Source organism: Gymnogyps californianus, unplaced genomic scaffold (genome assembly GCF_018139145.2).
Source record: "Gymnogyps californianus isolate 813 unplaced genomic scaffold, ASM1813914v2 HiC_scaffold_65, whole genome shotgun sequence".
Taxonomy (NCBI): domain Eukaryota; kingdom Metazoa; phylum Chordata; class Aves; order Accipitriformes; family Cathartidae; genus Gymnogyps; species Gymnogyps californianus.
Genome location: NW_026114458.1, coordinates 234478 through 254393, shown reverse-complemented (window position 1 = coordinate 254393; position 19916 = coordinate 234478). Strand labels below are relative to the sequence as shown.

At 36.6% G+C, this 19916-nt stretch overlaps 1 protein-coding gene across 1 annotated transcript in view; it reads left to right on the top strand.

The window, feature by feature from the left end:
- Positions 1–19916, top strand: part of LOC127029049 (tyrosine-protein kinase Fer-like) — a gene marked incomplete at its 5' end in the record, with an annotated part of 129437 nt that overhangs the window by 86236 nt on the left and 23285 nt on the right. The window contains one exon of the mRNA XM_050914711.1: positions 3401–3524. Within this exon, the coding sequence (XP_050770668.1) occupies positions 3401–3524 (124 nt within the window). The remainder of the gene's footprint in view (positions 1–3400; positions 3525–19916) is intronic.

Here is a 19916-nt window from a genome sequence, read left to right as displayed (position 1 = left end):
TTATTAAAGCTTATAAAACAGGTATGAATATTGAATCATGGAGCTCATCTGTTAGGTGACCATTCAGTGGTACTGCCAGAAACATGCTGAGTCCAAGTGATTATCGTCTGTAAGAGGAATGAAGTGGACTCTTTAAAAAAATTTCTGCTTAATATGGTTGTTACTTAAAAAAGGAAATTCTCCCACTTTTTTATTTATATATATATTTGAATATATAAATATATTTTCCATCATAATTTCATAACTATATTTTAATTATGTTCAGTATAAATACTGGTATTAGAATAATACCAAGACTGTCTAGAACAAGTGGATAGGTACCAGCTCAAGAGAACACTGAAGTACATATTTACAGTTGGTCATAAATGCCTTAAGTTAGAGATTACCATAATTAAATATTTTGTAAACTGATTTAGCATATTTCATTGCTGTTTCCTGTTTTTTGTTGTGTTTTCATTCATCATAGAAAGGTTTTCAGTCTTGAAAAACAGTAGATTCTTTTTGCTTTCCACATTAAGTGAACTGTTATATTGTCAAAAAATATTACATATTTTTACATAAAATATACATAAAAGTATAGCATAAACTTTATGCTATAAAGTATGGGCATGACGAGGAGATGCTGACGTGGTATTTTTGCTCTCTTAAAATTTCTGTATATAAAGAGAAATATTTCACATTCACAGTGAAATACATGAAAGGCTGTTTTTGGATGAATCCAATTATAGCAGGCTGCTCTCATGGAGCTTCCTGCTTGTGTGCTACACTTTATCTACTTAATAAAATAATCCTATTGTATTAGGCAGACACTCAGTCCTGTTATTTATCCTTTTGTAAACCTCAAACTGCTAGTTGATTTTTGCTTGTAGTGATGCTATAATGGTCTAATTATTTCTGTAGCAGTTATAGCTGTTGGAGCAGGTTTCATTTTCTAGTAGTGTTATGTGCCATTAACTGAAATAACAGGTGGCAATTTAGAATACAATGGAAATTCCACATGTAAGAGAAAGCACTACTTTCTATTATGAAATCATTTAGTTTTGTTTCAGTTGTTTCATAGTCTAATTAATTGGTCTATTTCATTTTTATTAACAGCTATGAAATCTGAGATTATGTTTTGACACTATATGCTGCAAATAGTGAATTACTGCTTTTATAGTAAAACTTGTTTTGAGAAGCATATAAAGATCATGTAGCTAGAGTTCTATACTGAAGGGCTTGTAGTGAAATCCTCTTAACTTAGTTTTGAAGATATTCCTGTGGATGGTTTCTTGTGAAGATGAATAGATGAAACATTGGCCACAATAGACTGTAAAAGTCAGAATTTGCTAGTAAGAGTAATTTTGTTAAAGGACAGTTAAGCTTATATTTGTGTTACAGTGATGAGGATAATCAGATTTAACCTGAAATGACATAATATATTTTGTACAGTATGCGATGGAAATAACTTTTTTTTATTTCATCTGTAGCTAACAGTGCTTTCAAATTAAGGTTGAAAAGAGTATCTAAAAGACATTTTCATGACTTTTATTCAGTAACAAATATCAGTAAACAGAACTACTAACAAAAACATGTCCTTGGTGACTTTTTTCCCTATTGTGATTTTGAGACATTAGAATTACTAAACTATATTTTGATGATAAACATAAAATATACTGTATACAACTGAGGTATACTGTGCTATTTTTGCTCAAAAATCTAGAAATTCATGCAGTGCATGTCAAGCACTGAAGATAAATTAGCAAGTCTAAATCACCTTCTGATGGTATGTTTGTATTGGGAAGTTACAGGCTCATACTCTGCCAATTTGACACTGTAATATAAGAAAATGAGAACCTTTCCATCCTGTTCAAAAATGAGCTGATGGAAATTAGGATCTTCATCTGCTTGCTTAAGCATATTAGAATGGAATTTATAAGATTATATACAATTTTTCAAATAAAAGTCCTTGCAAGGCAAGGCTTGCAAGGCAGTTATTGCTCTGATGGCCTGGAGCCTGGTTCTGACAGGGCCCTGAGGTGTCCCTGTCTCATGGGACCAAAATTCAGGCATCCTCCAGCATATGATTAATGCACTTATGTGATGTGATTTTCAATATTGAAAACTGGTTAATTCTGGTTAGTTGTTTTTTAGGATAACCTTACAGGGTTTTTTTGTAAGCTGCCTTGATTTACTGTTCCCATACAAGCAATGCCACAATTTGTCAACACTGGAAGAATTTCACATTCATATAGACATATAATCATACTTATTAAAAGATGATTCCTATGTACTGAGCAGTGAGTGCTCAGTATATAATCAATAATTTTAGTCAGCTCTGAATGTAATATTGCTTGTGTGTGTGTGGAGGAGGGATTGCTTAAAAATTATTTTTAACTGTCTGCTGTAATCAGAATAATTCTGTTTACATGTGGAAGAAATTACACCTATTTCAATGGAGTGGTCATCTTCCTTCTCTCTAGCTATATCTGCTTTTTGTCAGTTACCAGACTGGGTCAATAACCTCTCAGATTGTGTCATAGAGTATTACTTGTGAGAGAGAATTGCTGTAGTCAGTTCAGTGCAAAGTGAAAAGAAACAAAGACTGGAGCAATGGCTGGCTATAAATTAGCAAGTAATTATTGTGACATGGAAAGTTATGCTGTGATTTTTTGGCATTGCAGTGTTTATATAATGTCTCCCATGTTTATCTTTGTCCTAAATCACTTTTTCTGAAACTCTTTTGCAAATGCAAATTCCCTTTTGGGAATCCTTTATGCTGACACCTTCCCCTCCTCAGACAAGATGGTAGCAACTTAGTTCCTCCAAGGCAGAAGGCTCTGAAGTCCCAGTAATAATTGTTTGCCTTTAATTGCCAGCATGAAATAGGCAGTTAATATTGCACAAGAAGTAAAACACTTTGTAACCTTTCCAAAGGCTTCAGTGTAGAGTTTGAAAACACCACTACAAATGATCAATTACAAATCAACTACTTTAATGTATCTAAACCTACAAGTAGAAACTCATTACTTTATTCACAATTTTAATAGACCCTTCCAGCAACCATTCTGTAATTAGAGAACTACATTTATCACAAATTATCAGTTGGTTTTGTCAATACTTTTCATATAAATGTGTATTTAATGTATACTAGTAAAGATTTTTGATATAACAAAAACACAGGTTTTGCTTAACTTCTGTCATGCTTTGTGCAGTTTTCACTTTTAAGCACTTAATATTTAAGGGTGCTTAGGGAAACCACATCTGGTGCATTCCTTCCTTTTTCTTAAATTAACTTCAGACTGATGGGTTGAGGAGAATAGCCGATAGCTGCATTTTGTTCAGTCTTGTGTCCCTAATAATAGACACAATACTGACATTTCTCTCTCTTGTCTCATTGTCTGTCTGTCTGTTTCTCTAGGAGGAGATTTCCTGTCCTTTTTAAGAAAAAAGAAGGATGAGCTAAAAACCAAACAGTTAGTGAAATTTTCATTAGATGCTGCTTCTGGTATGGCATATCTTGAATCTAAAAATTGTATACACAGGTAAGGAAGATATTTACTTTCAGTATTGTAATTTTGATCACTTGAACTGTTAGCAGGTTAAATGTATAGGGATATTTAATAATGGCAATGAATTTTAGTGTCAATGAATCATGGCAATCTATGCATCTTAAGTCCTCCCTGAAATTTTAAGATACTTGCATAGCCAATACAGAAGTTCAGGTATGTTTGCAGTGTGTTTCAGGGAAATCCACTGATATCTCAGATGATCAAGGGAGAAAAGCTGGAGTTCTGTATATTAAAACATTATTAATTGTCTTGACTGCTTTCTCTGCAATATTGAAGATAATCAGGCTTTATGCTTTTGGGGTACCTTATATTCCTTTTTGTTGCTTCTTCTCCAGCTTGACTCTGTTCTGGAGCTGCTTAACTCAGTGTGTATCAAAGGGAATGTAAATTTTTCTTTCAAAAATAAAAAAAATTAAAAATTCTCTCAAAGGGAATGTAAATTTTTCTTTCAAAAATAAAAAAAATTAAAAATTCTCTCAAAATATCACAGTATATAACCCTGCTACTATCAATCATATGGCTGAAATAAGAGACAGAAACATGATGATAATTCCCTTTCCAGAGGAAATTATAAAATAACATTTTCATTTATAATACTGATGATTTCTGGTTTGCTCTTTCGAACATTTGTAGGTAAACTCTGGGCCACTTAACTTACTTACAAAATCAGCCCATTTCATACTTAGCACAGTTCTAATGAGAGCTGAACAGCATTTCTCTTAGGTTTTTATCAAAAATTAATTGTTCTACATGCTGCTGGTCAAGAAGTAGATTTATCTTTAAACATATTCTTCCAACAAGAATAAGTTTAAATCCTATTTATAAAATATTATAGTATTATTGTATCATTTATATGTTTTTACTAGGGTTTTTGTGTTTGACTTGATTTAAGGATACTTAAATAAAATAGTTATCTTATGCTGTTTATAAATTATTCTGAAGAACAAATTAATTGAAACGCTTCTGCCAGATCATAATATATAAGTAAGACTGAAGCAAAAACCCCATACTTGCTATGTAAAACTATAGAATATTCCTTATGGGAAATCCCAGAAAAGTATTGTAAGCAACATGGGGAAAAATATAATTAAAGTCCCAGCGTTCTGTCATGGTAGAAGGCATTTTAGCCTGACTCTATTTGTTAAGAAAATAATGGCATACAAATCAAAGCAATTAATAGCATTAGTGATTTTCACTATCCTCATAAATGTTGTAGTATTTACTCATTTCTTTAACTGTTGGATCAATGTTTGATGAGAAGGGCCTATTTAGATATCGTGTTCTTTAGAAAATAAAATCAAGGGGAAAAGAAATAACTAAACAACTAAACTATATTGGAAGTGTATTGTGTAATGTCTTGGTAATTATGATTACTGAAAATGATTACTGTATTTATTCATTAAATGGTAATGTGACACCTGCAAAATATAAACAATTTTAGAAACAATTATTTTTTGAGAAGTGCTATTTCCCATCTCCCCACCTTTAAACTCTGTAAAAAGCATTTTATTGCTCATCTGCCTTAATTAGTACTGTTCTAGTTACTATCGATGAGAGTATGGCCTCAACATACCTGTGAGATAGACACTGACAACATTGAATAGGAACAGATATTTTTCTGCTATTTAGAGTAAACTTTAAAGACTCATTTACATTACTACTCATTACATCAAGTGCTGTCTTTCAAATAACTTTATTATATCCATGATGGCTTGTGGATGAACTGTATAGTGATTGTGCTAAAACAGCTTATGATAATGGTTAATATCCTTTTTTAATTGCTATTTTCCCCTAACTTCTGTCCTCATAAGGGGTTTTTTTGTTGTTTATTTGTTTTTAAGGCATATTTGAAAAGATAATAATTTGTGATTCAAAGAATACATTTCAGAGAGAACATGTATGTAGCAATGTCTTACTGTATGAGGGTTTCATTATGATAAGTTTAGAAAGCTGAATGCAAATATGTCATGAGTGTCTAAAGCCAGAAAATAGAACTGTAATCTGATTTTCTGTTTTCTTAGTACCATAGACTGCCAGTGCACACAGTCTGGGTTACATATACTGTGGTACACATGGGGGAAAAAAGGTCTTTCCCTTCTGTTTACCTTTTAACTTTCAGAACCACAAAAATTGTTTATTATTATCACAGATTATCACAGAAGTTTATCATAGAGAGCTGCCACTTTCCTTAAAGGCAGAAACAAAATTTTTAATAAACATATCCTGAAGAAAGTTGCAGTTTCAAAACATAACCAAGTAGTCAAATAATATCTTCAGGAACACTGCTTACTTTTACGAAACACACAGGTTAGTAAATCAAAATATGCATTTCCAGTATTATTTTAACAATCTTATTTTCTGGGATCTTTAAGATTTTTTAGACTTCTATGGTTGGGCATAGTGTATGCTTATATTTATGAGCTAATTGTTCCAAATTTGATAGGAAAATATAATGAAAAAATTTGAATCAGGATGACAAACAACCAAGTTTAGTGATTTTTAGTAGTAATACTACAGGCGCTACATAATTATTGGGGCTTTTTTGAGTTACTAACACAGGTTAATTGGCAAACTCACTCTAGGAAAGTAGCTCATGAAATTTTAAAATATGTTTTACCAAAGACTAAATTGCATTTTATTAGGATTAGCATACATAAAAATTTTCTAGGTATGATGTTCTCTGTTGAGGAGCTTGAACATTTGCCCAGGATCTCTGGGCACCCTGGGGAATGGTTGGAGATCCTGTTGTCTAGAAACCTTGGATATGTCTGCCACAGAAGCACAGAATGTTTATTACTTGCTGGGTACTTTGAATCTATTGCACACTACTGGGTGCAGCACTCTGGTGCTATGCTGCAAATATATTAAATAAGAGAGTAACAGGCTACCAGGGAAAAGTCAAACTCTCTAGTGCTTTGTAAGAAAGCTCTTAGGTGTACAGGACTCAACCCCATTAGAGTTTCAGCCCCTCCTTACTTGAGCACCGAAGGTGCAACTGTGTGACTGTATGGTCTGTACAAGGAATATGGGAGCACTTGTTCCCTCCTTTATGGGTCAGGTAAAACAACGATGCAATCTAGTCATGGATAAATTTAATGTTGAGACCATGTAGATTAGAATGTAACAACTTAATTTATAGTAGAAAGATTTAGCATTATGAAAAAAAGAAAAAAACATTTTAAAAGAACAATAAACACTTGTTTGTCAGAAAATTCATCAACTAAAAGTAGTTCTTTTAGAGAAAACAAAAAAGGTAAGAAAATTAAATAGAGACAAGATAGACTAAGCAGCAGAATTTTTTTTTTTAAATTAAAAGTCAAAAGGCTTTGATTACTGTTTTGGCGAAGAAAAAAGGTTCTTAAATAATACTTAATTAGAAATAGTTTCTATTGTGTAGGTTGCAATAAAAAAGAAATTGTTTTGCCACTATGCTATGCAATACTCCTATTTGTTGTTTTAAAGATCTATTTGGAACCTTTGTGTAGGGTTTTTTGTTGGGGTTTTTTGGGTTTTTTTAGTAATTTAGGTGACTTATAGTAGCATGTGCATTTGCTTTGCTGTTAATGTGAAACTAAAGACTGCTCAGCAGCTTATTAAAATTATTTTAATGCCACTTTTTAGTTATAGTGCACTGGCTATACTTAGTTTTTATATTTTAAAGTTATATTTAAATTTGAACTGGCTTTTTAAAATTGACAGTTCAGTCATGCTTTTGCTTAGTCTTTCAGCAGTTGAGACAGTGCAACAACTAATCTGCCCTGTTTTCTATTTTCATGTGTACTGTGGTGTTTTAGTAGGTGCAGATATAAAGTTTAAATTTGTCAGGCTTAGAATGCTTAATGCACATGAATGATTCTTTGATCTGCATTTTCATCTCATCTAGATTCCAGAAATCACTAGTTTTTTGCTCTCTCTTTGTGCTGATTAAAGAGCAGAAATCAGTGGGCTTAAATAAGGAAAGCTGCATGAATAGATGTTATTAAAAGAAATAAAAGCAGTGGTTGAAGATATACAAAAGTATGCAGTTATTTCATCTCCATTTAATTAGTTTGACAAATTGTTTCTTGCTTTTCATTTTTAAAACATGCTATTGTTTAGATGGTTCCATTTTTTTCTCTTAATTAGAAACACAAAATTAGCATAGAGATGTGATGATAATCTCAGTTATCATTATCAGTGATAATCTCATGGGTCAATAAAGACAGTTTAATAAGTGAAGGAGAAAAAGCAAGTGATGCAAAGGCAATCACTCACCACCTCCCACCAGCAGACTGATGCCCAGCCAATCTCCAAGCAACAGCTACTTTATAAAAAGTCTTCCCTTCCACCACCCCCCTCTCCAGTTTTATTGCTGAGCATGACATTATATGGTATGGAATATCAATTTGGTCAGTTCAGGTCAGCTTTCCTGGTTGTGTCCCCTCCCAATCTCTTGCCCACCCCCAGCCTCTGCCCTGAGGGGGCAGAGTGAGAAAGAGAGAAGGCCTTGACACTGTGCAAGCACTGTTCAGAAATAGCTAAAACATTGGTGTGTTATCAACACTGGTTTTAGCCACAAATCTAAAACACAGCAACATACAGGCTGTTATGAAGAAAATTAACTCCATCCCAGCCTCACCCAGTACAATCTCCACCCCTTATTCCATACCATTTGCATCATGTTTAGGTCCTACAGTATTCAATACATTTTCATCAACCACCACCACAGCCTTCCCTGTCCTTTGACATATGCACAGATATCATTCCCTTAGTCTATAGGGCCATCCCCATTCAAATGTCTATCCAGTTCATTTAGTCCATGACTTGGGCTCCATCTGTTGTGATGGTCATTCAGGACAGGAAAGATGGTGTGTTGTGTTGGATTGTTGGGAGCTGAAAACAGCTCAGATTGCATCACTGCTGCACTTGCTCGGTTCCTTACGAGGTTCATCCTCCATTGGTTTGGATGGCTGCTGCTGTAGTACTTCTGACATACAACTATGGCATCATACAACTATGGTGTTGTACAACTCAAATCATGGGTTATTTTCACCGATGGACCCTTTTTGCCCACTATTTTTCCTCACACTGCATGTATAGGAGCTTCTAGGTTTGAGGTAGGTGCACTGTCTCACTTCATGTTCTCCCTGTGGTCATGCAGATAAAATCACAGGGTGGCACATGGTGTGGGCTCGTGGTTCCCTTTCCCTTGATCAGGGAAAGACAGACTCCATGCGACACTTGATAGCTGAGATGCCAACCTGTATGGGTGAGGAGGAAGACCTGTTGGGACAGTCAAGATAGCTGAGACATAGACCTGTAGGTTTGGGGAGGAAGAGAGATTCTCTTTGAATCGCTGGAGCTGGCAAGCCAGTCTATCCACATTTGGTGCCTCAATCTGTCCAATCTGTTATTGCTAGGGTGCTGGCATATGACATTGGTACATTCCATGCACCTTCCACCACATGGACCACATGCACTGGACATCATCCGGATCTTTAGAGGCCTGGTTGTTGTCCAGGTTGCTGTAGATCACCTCCACCACCGCTAATTCCCTCAGATACTGGATACCTTCCTCTGTGATAGAGTACTTGCCTTGGTAGTTTACAAGATCTTCCTTGAGGGGATACCTTGCCTTCATGCTTGACAGGAGCCACCTCCAGAGGCTGTGGATTGTTGCCCCTCTTCCTATTCCTTTGTTGATTCCCGAGTGCCTAGTGATGGATCCCAGCTGCCAGGCTTCATTACTCTCTAATTCCTGACTGTTGGCCCCAATAACCCAGCATCGGAGCAACCAGGTGATAATTTTCTGGCCTGGATGATGTCTGTAATCTTTCCATATATCTCACAGCTCACTCAGGGATAGGGACCCGGTGGTTTCTGACTTGTTTATGATTTCTATCTCTTCCCTCTCTTGTTCTTGCGGCTGTTCTGCTGCAGAACAGGCTGCCTCTTCTGATTCTTCCTCCTGTTCCCTTTCAGGAGGAGCTTCTTCCTCCCTTACTAACCAAGTTGACTTCCACTTCCATTGTTTCTTCTTGAATATAGGAGCAACTGTTATCGTTGATGGTTAGGTCTCTGGCTTAGGCACAGATTCTGTTTGTAAGGCCTCAGATCCAGAGACCCTCTCGCCCACGCAGACACAGGCTCGGTAGGCGTAGGCCAGGCCCCAGCACAGTGCAAGAAGTTGTATCTCTTTGGTATAGGCAAGGCATCCTTTCTTCAAGTGTTCTGCCACTTCAACAGGATTCCACGCCTGTTGGGGAGTGAAGTCCTACACCATTGGAGGTGAAAACTGGTCTAGGCACCTGCTCAAATTCTCCCACGTACCTTGCCACCCATGATCAGACTACCTCAGGGCATATCCCTGTGTGGCATTCCCAACTAGTTGGTTAACCTTAGGAAAAGCCGAAATCAGATTCACGACACACACCAATACGATCATTCTGGGATGTTCAAGAAATTGAAGACCACTGTAACAAAGCAGGAAACATCTACCCCAGAGAAGAAGGGGGAGGTGCTTTTATCATAGCTCTCCCAGGCAAAGCAAAACAAAGGGATAAACAGCATAGCAAACAGCAAAAACCAAAAGCAGCCATTAACAAGCCCTGGATTTTGATGCACAGCAAGAGTGGGAGCACACCACGGAGCAGGTGAGGGAACAAATAAACCAGTGTCATGAACAAACAAGTCAACATTGCAAACAGCAACAGCAAGTAACAGATAAGCAGGTCTAACAACTATAAATTCAGTCTAGTACACTCTGATCAAATTTGTCTTTATCTCTGTCCTGGTTTCGGCTGGGATAGAGTTAATTTTCTTCCTAGTAGCTGGTATAGTGCTGTGTTTTGGATTTAGGATGAGAATAATGTTGATAACACACTGATGTTTTTAGTTGTTGCTAAGTAGTGTTTATACTAAAAGTCAAGGATTTTTCAGCTTCTCATGCCCAGCCAGCAAGAAGGCTGGAGGGGCACAAGAAGTTGGGAGGGGACACCGCCAGGACAGCTGACCCAAACTGGCCAAAGGAATATTCCATACCATATGATGTCATGCCCAGTATATAAACTGGGGGGAGTTGGCTGGGAGGGGCGGATCGCTGCTCAGGGACTGGCTGAGCATCGATCAGCGAGTGGTGAGCAATTGCATTGTGCATCACTTGTCTTTCTTGGGTTATATTTCACTCTTTTTGTTATCTTCCTTTTCATTACTATTATTATTATATTTTATTTTATTTTATTTCAATTATTAAACTGTTCTTATCTCAACCCACGAGTTTTACTTGTTTTCGATTCTCCTCCCCATCCCACCAGGGGGCAGGGGAGAGGAGTGAGTGAGCGGCTGTGTGGTGCTTAGTTGCTGGCTGGGGTTAAACCACAACAATCTCCAACCTCTCAAGCCCTGCCAGCAGCTAAGCCCCCACCCAGTCACTCGGTCACTCCCTCGCAGCAGGATGGGGGAGAGAATCAGAAGGGCAAAAGCAAGAAAAACTCATGGGTTGAGATAAAGACAGTTTAATAAGTGAAGGAAAAAAGAGAAAAAAGCATGTGATGCAAAGGCAGTCATTCACCATCTCCCACCAGCAGATCAATGCCCAGCCAATCTCCAAGCAACAGCTACCTTGGAACCCCCCCCCCAGCTTTTATTGATGAATATGACGTTATATAGTATGGAATATCTCTTTGGTCAGTTTGGGTCAGCTGTCCTAGTTGTGTCCCCTCCCAATCTCTTGCTCACCCCAGCCTACTTCCTGAGGGGGCAGAGTGAGAAAGAGAGAAGGCCTTGACACTATGCAAGCACTGTTCAGCAATAGCCAAACTCTGGTGTGTTATCAACACTGTTTTAATCACAAATCTAAAACACAGCAACATACAGGCTACTATGAAGAAATTTAGCTCCATCCCAACCAGATCCAGTACAACAAGATTAGCATAGACATGTGATAATCTCAGTTGGTTCAATAAGCATTTATGACTGATCTTCTTTTCCAGTATTTGATTGCATATGTTGAATGCATTTGTCCATAATTTATTTTTAGTTTCCAAACCAACTCTGTGGCAATACAGGAGAAAAGATGCAGGTATGTGGTTCAGAGAATTTGAATGTATTTGTTGTTTGTTTTATTTTCCCCTCTCCTTACCCACCATCTTCTCTTAATGAAAATAATTCAAATTATTATTGGATAAAATATTTTAATATTGATAGAAGCAGTTATCTTTTGTTTTTTCTCTGTTTTTATCATTTGATAGTCAGTAAAACCTCTTAAAATCAAAGGGACAGTTAGATTTTGAAAATATTATTTCTGTATGAAAATTTTGTTCCAGCTGTATCTACAAGTAAAACATGTATGATTCTAATTGAAACTAGCAGAAATATTTTTCTTTTTTCTGTTAATTACTTTGCGCATTGACAGTGTTTTGTACACAGTTTCACTGTTTTACTTGAGAAGTAAATTGATTTTTCCCCTGTGGAAGGGGTTTACAAACAAATTAAGAACCAGCTTATTTTTTAAAATAATGTAAACAAAATTCAAGATGAATTATTAGGAGTATGCTATAATACAAGTTTGAATCTTAAAAGTAATCAATAAACATTCCCAGTGCCAGTTTTTCACTGAAGTTATCAGCAATAGCCTTCAACTATGCATCTGCTAGATATAGCATAAAGTTGGTATCAGATTCAAATCACTTATTTTCCTTATACACACCATGCATGTGAGAAGATGGGTACAAACAGCAATCAAGGTATATTCCTTACTCAAGCTTTCCTTTCAGTCACTAGAGTTAATGTTCTGGAAGTCTCTCATATCTTGAATTAAAGAAGACTTATTCAATGGTGAGATGATCGAGTTCTGTGGTCCAGTTCCATATATTTATTCAAATTACTACTGCTTCTTTTTTTGTATTCCGTGGTGAGATGATCAAGCTCTTTGGTCCAGTTCTTCCATGTTATTATTCATATTACTACTGCGTCTTTTTTACTTACTCTGAGTCTTTTATTTCTCCCTGGGTTAGTGGTTCAGTTACTACACGAAGAATGTGTTCCTATTCAGTTTAGTGTAGATCCTGTTCAGTTTAGTATATTGGTAGGGATCTAACTCTCTTGGGAAATAGGAGGTGATGGTTTGAACTCCAAAGTTGAGCAGGTCTCCTTCCTAAGGAGATGGAGGAACTTCCCTGCTTGATTTCTGTACCTAAATCTTGTAGAGGATAGGAGCTAAATACATGTCTGTGCCTAGTGCCTCATTTTGGCTGGCTCCAAGCAATTCAGTTCTCAGTAGAATGGCTGTTTTAGTTCTGTTCTAAAGTACCTTATTGTCCTCAAGCACAACGTGTTCTTTGAGTACTACATTTCCTCCTGGGGCAGAAAGTGCTTAAAAGTTGGTATTGCAATACCCAAGATCTTTATTGTAGTTTCTGTAATTTTCTGTGCTGGTGATGACTATAAAGAAAGACTACATTTCTATGGAATGAGTTTGCCTTTCTATTAACTACATAAACCCATTAAGGTTTATTGTGCAAGCTGTAATTTCTTAAAAGATGATATCCACTCCCATAATTCATAAAATTTCCTGATGGAATATTAAGGACTTTATAAAAGAAAGCAGTAGTGGAAGAAATATTAAATTTATGATTAAATTTATGTTGGTTTTTTTTCTTTGGAGAAGTATTATACAAACTTAAGTTGCAGATCCTCAGAAAATTTATTAGTCTTTTCTGTCTATATACTTCTGTGTACAGTTATTGTCATTATTAATTAGCTTTTTACAATTCATTCAGCAATGCATGTAAAAAATTAAATGATCATGCAAAGTTCCTTTTCTGTACCTTTTTTCATAGCTAGAAAACATTTAATCATTTATTACTGAATCAAAGCATTCTATACTGTTGGTGGTTAATAATAATAGTTGATCATGCTTCAGCCAATAATTCTTTCAGAGAATTATTGTCAGTGGTATGGTTGAAACAGCACATAAATGTAATAAATAAGGCTTAAATTTTAATTATTCATAAGATTATGTCTCTGTTTTATATAAAACAATGTTTCAAAGCATAATGTTTTTTACAATATGAACATTAAAAAAAGTGTCCATTCTGTTTAAAGTCAAAACTGCAAATGTGAACTTTGATGAAAGAACTGTTACTTTCTGTTGGCCACTTCATATAGGTATGTTGTTTAAAAAAAAAGCCCCTCAAATTTATTCACTCTCATATCTATAATTTTTAGTCAAATTTTGAATTTGATTGCCACATTGCAGTACCATGTACTGAGCTTTCATTTCTTACTATGCATATCCTTTATGAAAACTTCTATATCACCTCTTACCTAATAACTTTTTTTTTCACTAAAACAGGATTTCCTCTGTTTTTATTAGATTATAAAGATACCATGCAGTTATAACATTGCAGTTTTTACACAGGTTGTTGATTATTTTCAATTTGATCTATTAATCATAACAACTATTAATGGAAGAACTATTACAAATACATTACATTTATGTGGAGAAATGACACAGACTTGCAGCAAGTATACAGGAAGGCTGCAGAAGCCCTCCTTCTCCTAGCCCTATTGTGGGTGGCTGAGGATCTCTCTGCTAACTCTTTCCAAAAAAAATAGATTTGGAGAGCAGCTCTTGGGACTCCTAGTTGTTGCTAAGCAAAACAAGTGTTGACTGTTGCCAAAACAATGGTGCTGCTCCCCCCTCCACACCACTTGGCACTCTGCTTCTAGTGCAACAAAGGAACACTGCACCTGTCTAAAGGCTGCAGTGTGTGCTGATGCTCTGCTAATGCTGTACCAAGGCATTTGGAGTCTTCAGTCTGTTTCTGTGCTCCAAGGGAGCGATGCTATTGAGGTAGTCTTTCTGAACAAGAACCTTAATTCATCAGTGGCTATTAAAACTACATTATGGACCTTAACATTTATTTTAAGCAGAGTTAGACAATGTGAATGTCAGTGCTTTGCAATGTTCCAGAAAATTATTTTTAGTAGTTTTCACACTATTGTGTGCACTTTGAAGTGTGGTAATTCCAACCCTATAATAATTAACATGATGCTCTTCGACTATTGTGATCTAGGAAGAGAGAGAGGCAGGTGAACACTGTTCCATTTCATTCTGTTTGCCATATAGCAATAGACTGGAGTATCATAGACCAGGTTTCAGGTTTTAAAAATAGATGTACTTAGAATATCTTACTGGAAATTATTGATTTTAAACAGGTGATTTGAAATGATGCTGTTGATAAACTTTTGCTGTACTGCTCAGGGATCAGCTCAACAAACTAACATTTCATTTGGTTTCTCTTCCCTTTATGAGCTTTCCTTATATTTACTGTGTCTTTCATTTATGTAAATAACATTGAAAAAGTTGTTCTTCTGTTAATACAGTTCCAGTTTGCTTACTTCCTCAACATTTAAACTACTGAGTTGTGTAATTCCTAGTCATTCATTAGTCATTTTAATCTTCTGGTGGAAAATTTTTCTTGCTCAACCTATTTCCTTTACAAATAACATGAAGAGCCAAACAATTAAACATGCACTATCTGAAGCATTTAAACTTTTGGCAGCACAATGCTGCATTGTAATCTGTGTCTAAACAAAAGCATGCATGCTAAGTTAGTATCTTATTTTAAAGTTCATGTACTATGTAGTGATGTGAATCTCTAAAACAGTTTATGTCTGATATGCATCTAATGAATATAAAATTCAGGAAAACATTCTAAATATTTTCACTTTTAGCATTAAATTTTACTTTTATAATTGTTTATATATAGTCTAACTAGCTTAAATGTAGGAAGATAATCATTGGCTGAAACTTTTTTTTACATTCTGCCTACTTTCTGTATGTCAGTCTGTACTGCTCACACAACCTTCCATCCTTTTTCAGGGGCTCCTCTCACGGGAGCCTATTTCAGCAGAAAATTCCATCATTGCTTGTAGGACCATAAAGTTGGTCTCTCCATGCTTTAGAGGAAAAAGATTTTCAACAAGTACTTTCTAGGTAGAGAGAGGCTGAAGACCTATTTTTAATTTAAGAAATATGAATGCCTTTATTAAAAGTTTAAGTTGGTACCTCTGTTAGAGATTATTCAGTTGCAGTCATTCATGCTTTGCAACCTGCAAAACACCTCTTCTACAAATTGATCTGGTCTTCACAACAAAAGTGTCTTTATTTCACAGCTCAATACTACCTTTATCAGGGTTGCCCTTTAGTCTCTTAATGTCATTGAGGGCCTTTATATTGTAATTTATCTGGGTTCTCTAAATCTGAAAGTGAATATTCAGAAACTTCACCTGATGCCTACTGCTGCATCTGACGTTAATAGGTTGGATCCCAGTATTCCTTTCTCAGGATAGTCTTCGTGACTAACTGTGGTGGGTTAACCTTGGCTGGCCACCAGGTGCCCACCAAGCCGCTCTCTCACTCCCCCTCCTCAGCAGGACAGGGGGAGGAAAATAAGATGAAAAAGCTCGTGGGTCAAGATAAGGACAGGGAGATCATTTACCAATTATTGGCACAGGCAAAACAGACTTGAGCTGGGGAAGATTAAATTTATTGCCAGTTAAAAATAGAGTAGGATAGCAAGAAACAAAGGCAAAACTAAAACACCTTCTCCCTCACCCCTCCCTTCTTCCTAGGCTCATCTTCACTCCTGACTCTTCTACTTCCTCCCACCCTGAGCAGTGCAGGGGGATGGGGAATGGGGGTTGTGATCAGTTCATAACACTTTGTCTCTGCCGCTCCTTCCTCTTTTCCCCTGCTCCAGCATGGGGTCTCTCCCACGGAATACAGTCCTTCATGAACTTCTCCAATGTGGGTCCTTCCCACGGGCTGCAGTTCTTCACGAACTGCTCCAGCATGGGTCCTTTCCACAGGGTACAGTCCCTCAGGATAAGACTGCTCATGGTCCCCCATGGGCCACATTTCCTGCCAGAAAACCTGCTCCTGTGTGGGCTCCTCCATGGACTGCAGGGTGGATATCTGCTCTGACATGGTCCTTCACGGGCTGCAGAGGGACAACCTGCATCACCATGGTCTTCACCACGGGCTGCAGGGGAATCTCTGCTCTGGCGCCTGGAGCACCTCCTCCCCCTCCTTCTTCACTGATCTTGGTGTCTGCAGGATTGTTTCTTTCATTTTTTTCTCACTCCTCTCTCTCACAGCTGCTGTGCAGTGTTGCTGATTGGCTCAGCTTTGGCCAGCAGCAGGTCCATTTTGGAGCCAGCTGGAACTGGCTGTGTCTGACATGGGGCCAGCCCCTGGTCTCTTCTCACAGAAGCCACCCCTGCAGTACACACACACACACCCTGCTACTAAAACCTTGCCAGGTAAATCCTGGCACTAACAAAACTCATTATGCATACAAAATAGTTTTGGTCTTAAATTTAAAAAAAAAAAAGAATCTGTGCCTTTTGGAGCATCTGGCTGCATGTATCTACATGACTTCCCGTGGCAAACTTTTGGATGAGAGGGCTTCAGACTTTTTTCTTGGTCTAATGACTGAAAGTCTGCTACACAATGCTTATGTAGGTTTCTGCCCCATATCCCTGCACTGGTGGCTAATTCTGTATTGTATTTGCATAGGAATGTCCTTTCATTTTCATAACCCTGTCCAGAATGGCAATCTCCAATACTGCTCTTGTGGCTCAGAGAGCTGAGTCACCTAGTAACCCATGCAAGTTATCAGTGTCACAGAGCTCAGAGTTCTGACAGCTCAGAGCTACTGGGCGAACTTGGCATGTCTTCCTTCTGTTCATCTTGAGACAGCATATTCAGATAATCACAGATGGCATTATCCATATTTTTTTCATCAAAAGGCAGGGAAGTGCAAGTTCAAGAGGAAGTTTTAATCTAAATCTTTCAGAATTGTGTCTTTCCAGACACAAATCTTTTTTCCTCAAAGATGAACAGAAGTGTCTGAAATTCTACTGTAACAGAGGCTAGCTCTTTGATCAATATCAAATGCATTCTTGATGCCATGGTCAGAAGCACTGATGCACACTCCCCCCTCAGATCCCTTCACTGATAAGGCAGGACCAAGGATCAAGGAACTCCTCAATCTAGTTTGTCCCACATGGTTTTCTTTTTGGGACCTTCAGAGTGTCTAATTTCATCTTTTTCCTAACAGTTGAATACTCATCATACTATGAATACTCATCACCTGGCTACTTGATATCTGTGGAATTGCCACTTGAAGCTCCAGTCATGCTTCCATTGAGAATTATATTTTTCCTAAGCTTGTAGGAGTCGTTTTGTCTTTGGAAAGATCATCCTTTAGTCTTTATCAGATAGGGAATCTGTGAACTTTCCTTTAGGTACTGTGTTGTAGAGTACAACTGGGAAACACTTGCAGTCTGACTGTACTTACAGACAAGGACTTAAAGGAGAGAAATGATTTCATACTTCTGACTGCTCTGTTGGGTTGTATGTGCAGTCACAACTCTAATTCCGCTCTTCTTCAGTCCTCCCTAATCTTGGGAGTCTTTGGTTGAGAGAAATTTAGATGAAGGAGAATAGTTTGTTCCTTCTATTACTGCATGAATTGCACATTAGAGTGCAATGAGGCTCACCATTGATATGGATATTGCTAAGTTTAAAAAACAATTCCATACAGAGCATGAAGGTATAGCTGTATTTTTGCACTAATAGTGCTAATTCATGATTTCCTAAATTTTAAGTGTTCAACTTTGCAACTTGTCTGTACAAATAATATTCCTGATTTTGAAACGTGGCAGTCCACTGAAGAAGTATTATATTGCAATATTGGCTACAGTCCTGCAGTTCGGACGAAGTTTGAAATCTGAAAAACATTACCATCTGATAGCTGGTATGGGGCATATAATACAATGAAAAAGCTAGTTTAGCTTGCATTCTCAGTTTCTGTGTAGATGTTTACATCACAAAAAAACACCATTACATGAGCCTTTAATTAGCACCTTGCTAAATAAATCAGAAGTAGTACTGAGAATTATAGAGAAACAGAAACAGCATTACATTGGAGGCACACTAAAAATTTGGAGTCTGGGTTTGCTCTGCCTTATGTTGCAATAAGAAGCAGGTAGGAGGAGAGTATAGTTGTAGTGCTTATCTTAACTGTAATATCTTTTTATTTTCTAAATCTTTTGTTAACAATGAAACACTATCTTCTAATGCTTTTCAAAAATGAAATTCACATAAATAGGTTGTTGACAATTAGATTTGGTATTTTTTACAGAGCTCACATATATTAGAGGTATAAAGTTGACTAATTCTTTTACTGTTTTACCTTAATTTAAAAAACAAAGTGAGGTAATTACAGATATCAGATTAAGAATGGACAGCTGGAGATAAATATTTTCAAGGGTTTTTTTCTGCAACTTACAATCGTCTCCACTATCACATTGGTAAATGTGGTTTGATCCTAGAGTAATCCATTTACAGTTAAAGTTGAATCAGTTCTGAATCGGTAGTTCTGATTGTCTGAAATGTTATTTTAGCAACACAGTTGTTTTTTTCTTTAATGTGCTTGTGTAATTCTGATCTGAAAGTATTAAGGAGAAAAAAATAGGAAATGTAAGTATCCAAACTCATTAAAATCAATATTGCAAATGTTGTATACTCTAAACTCAGTAAAATAAATTAGAGAGATTATTGAATTCTAAATATACTGTAATTTAAGTGGATGTGACCTATGATGAAGAGCTGCTTCTGAATACAAAGTGAACTTCCTTCAAATGTATTGCAAGTTTCCCTAAGTTATTAATAACCTCCAAATTTTGACATGGCTGAATAAGAAAAGATTTTAAAAGGGAGAGAGAAGAATACAGTTTTCCAATGAAGACTATGTGTATTCGTTGCTTGGGTTGGTACTGCTTCCCCTTGTGTGCTTTGTTTGAAATTCATCCCATTTGCTTAAAAGCAAATTAGTTACATCCCACGTCTCAGATTTAGCTTTGCCACAGCTGCAGAAATAGTTCAGAAGGCTTCTGATTTGAGTAGCAGATGCATGAGTTTGGATGATCAGAGTATGATGTAAAGGAATATCTGAATATATTTATGTCTGAATTATGCTCAGTGCTGCAGTCCTGTTACCAGAGATGTCAGTGATCGCAGTGTGTAGGAAATATATATTTTAGTTGCAGCTTTTTGGTGTTATGTAAATAAACAATACATTATATATGATTATATTAAAATAATGTTTGTCACATTAATGGTAGAACTTGAAGTTCTGTTGTCTTTTTTAGAATGCCACATTTCTTTCTTCACCTGCTGTTTGTGAACAAACCTTTCTTCAACCTGAGTTTGTGACAAATAGGACAGATTTTATTTGCTATTGGGAATTTCAGCAACAACAATCTTTGCCATTTGCTACTCTTCTCATTAAATATTAAATTATCAAGACATCT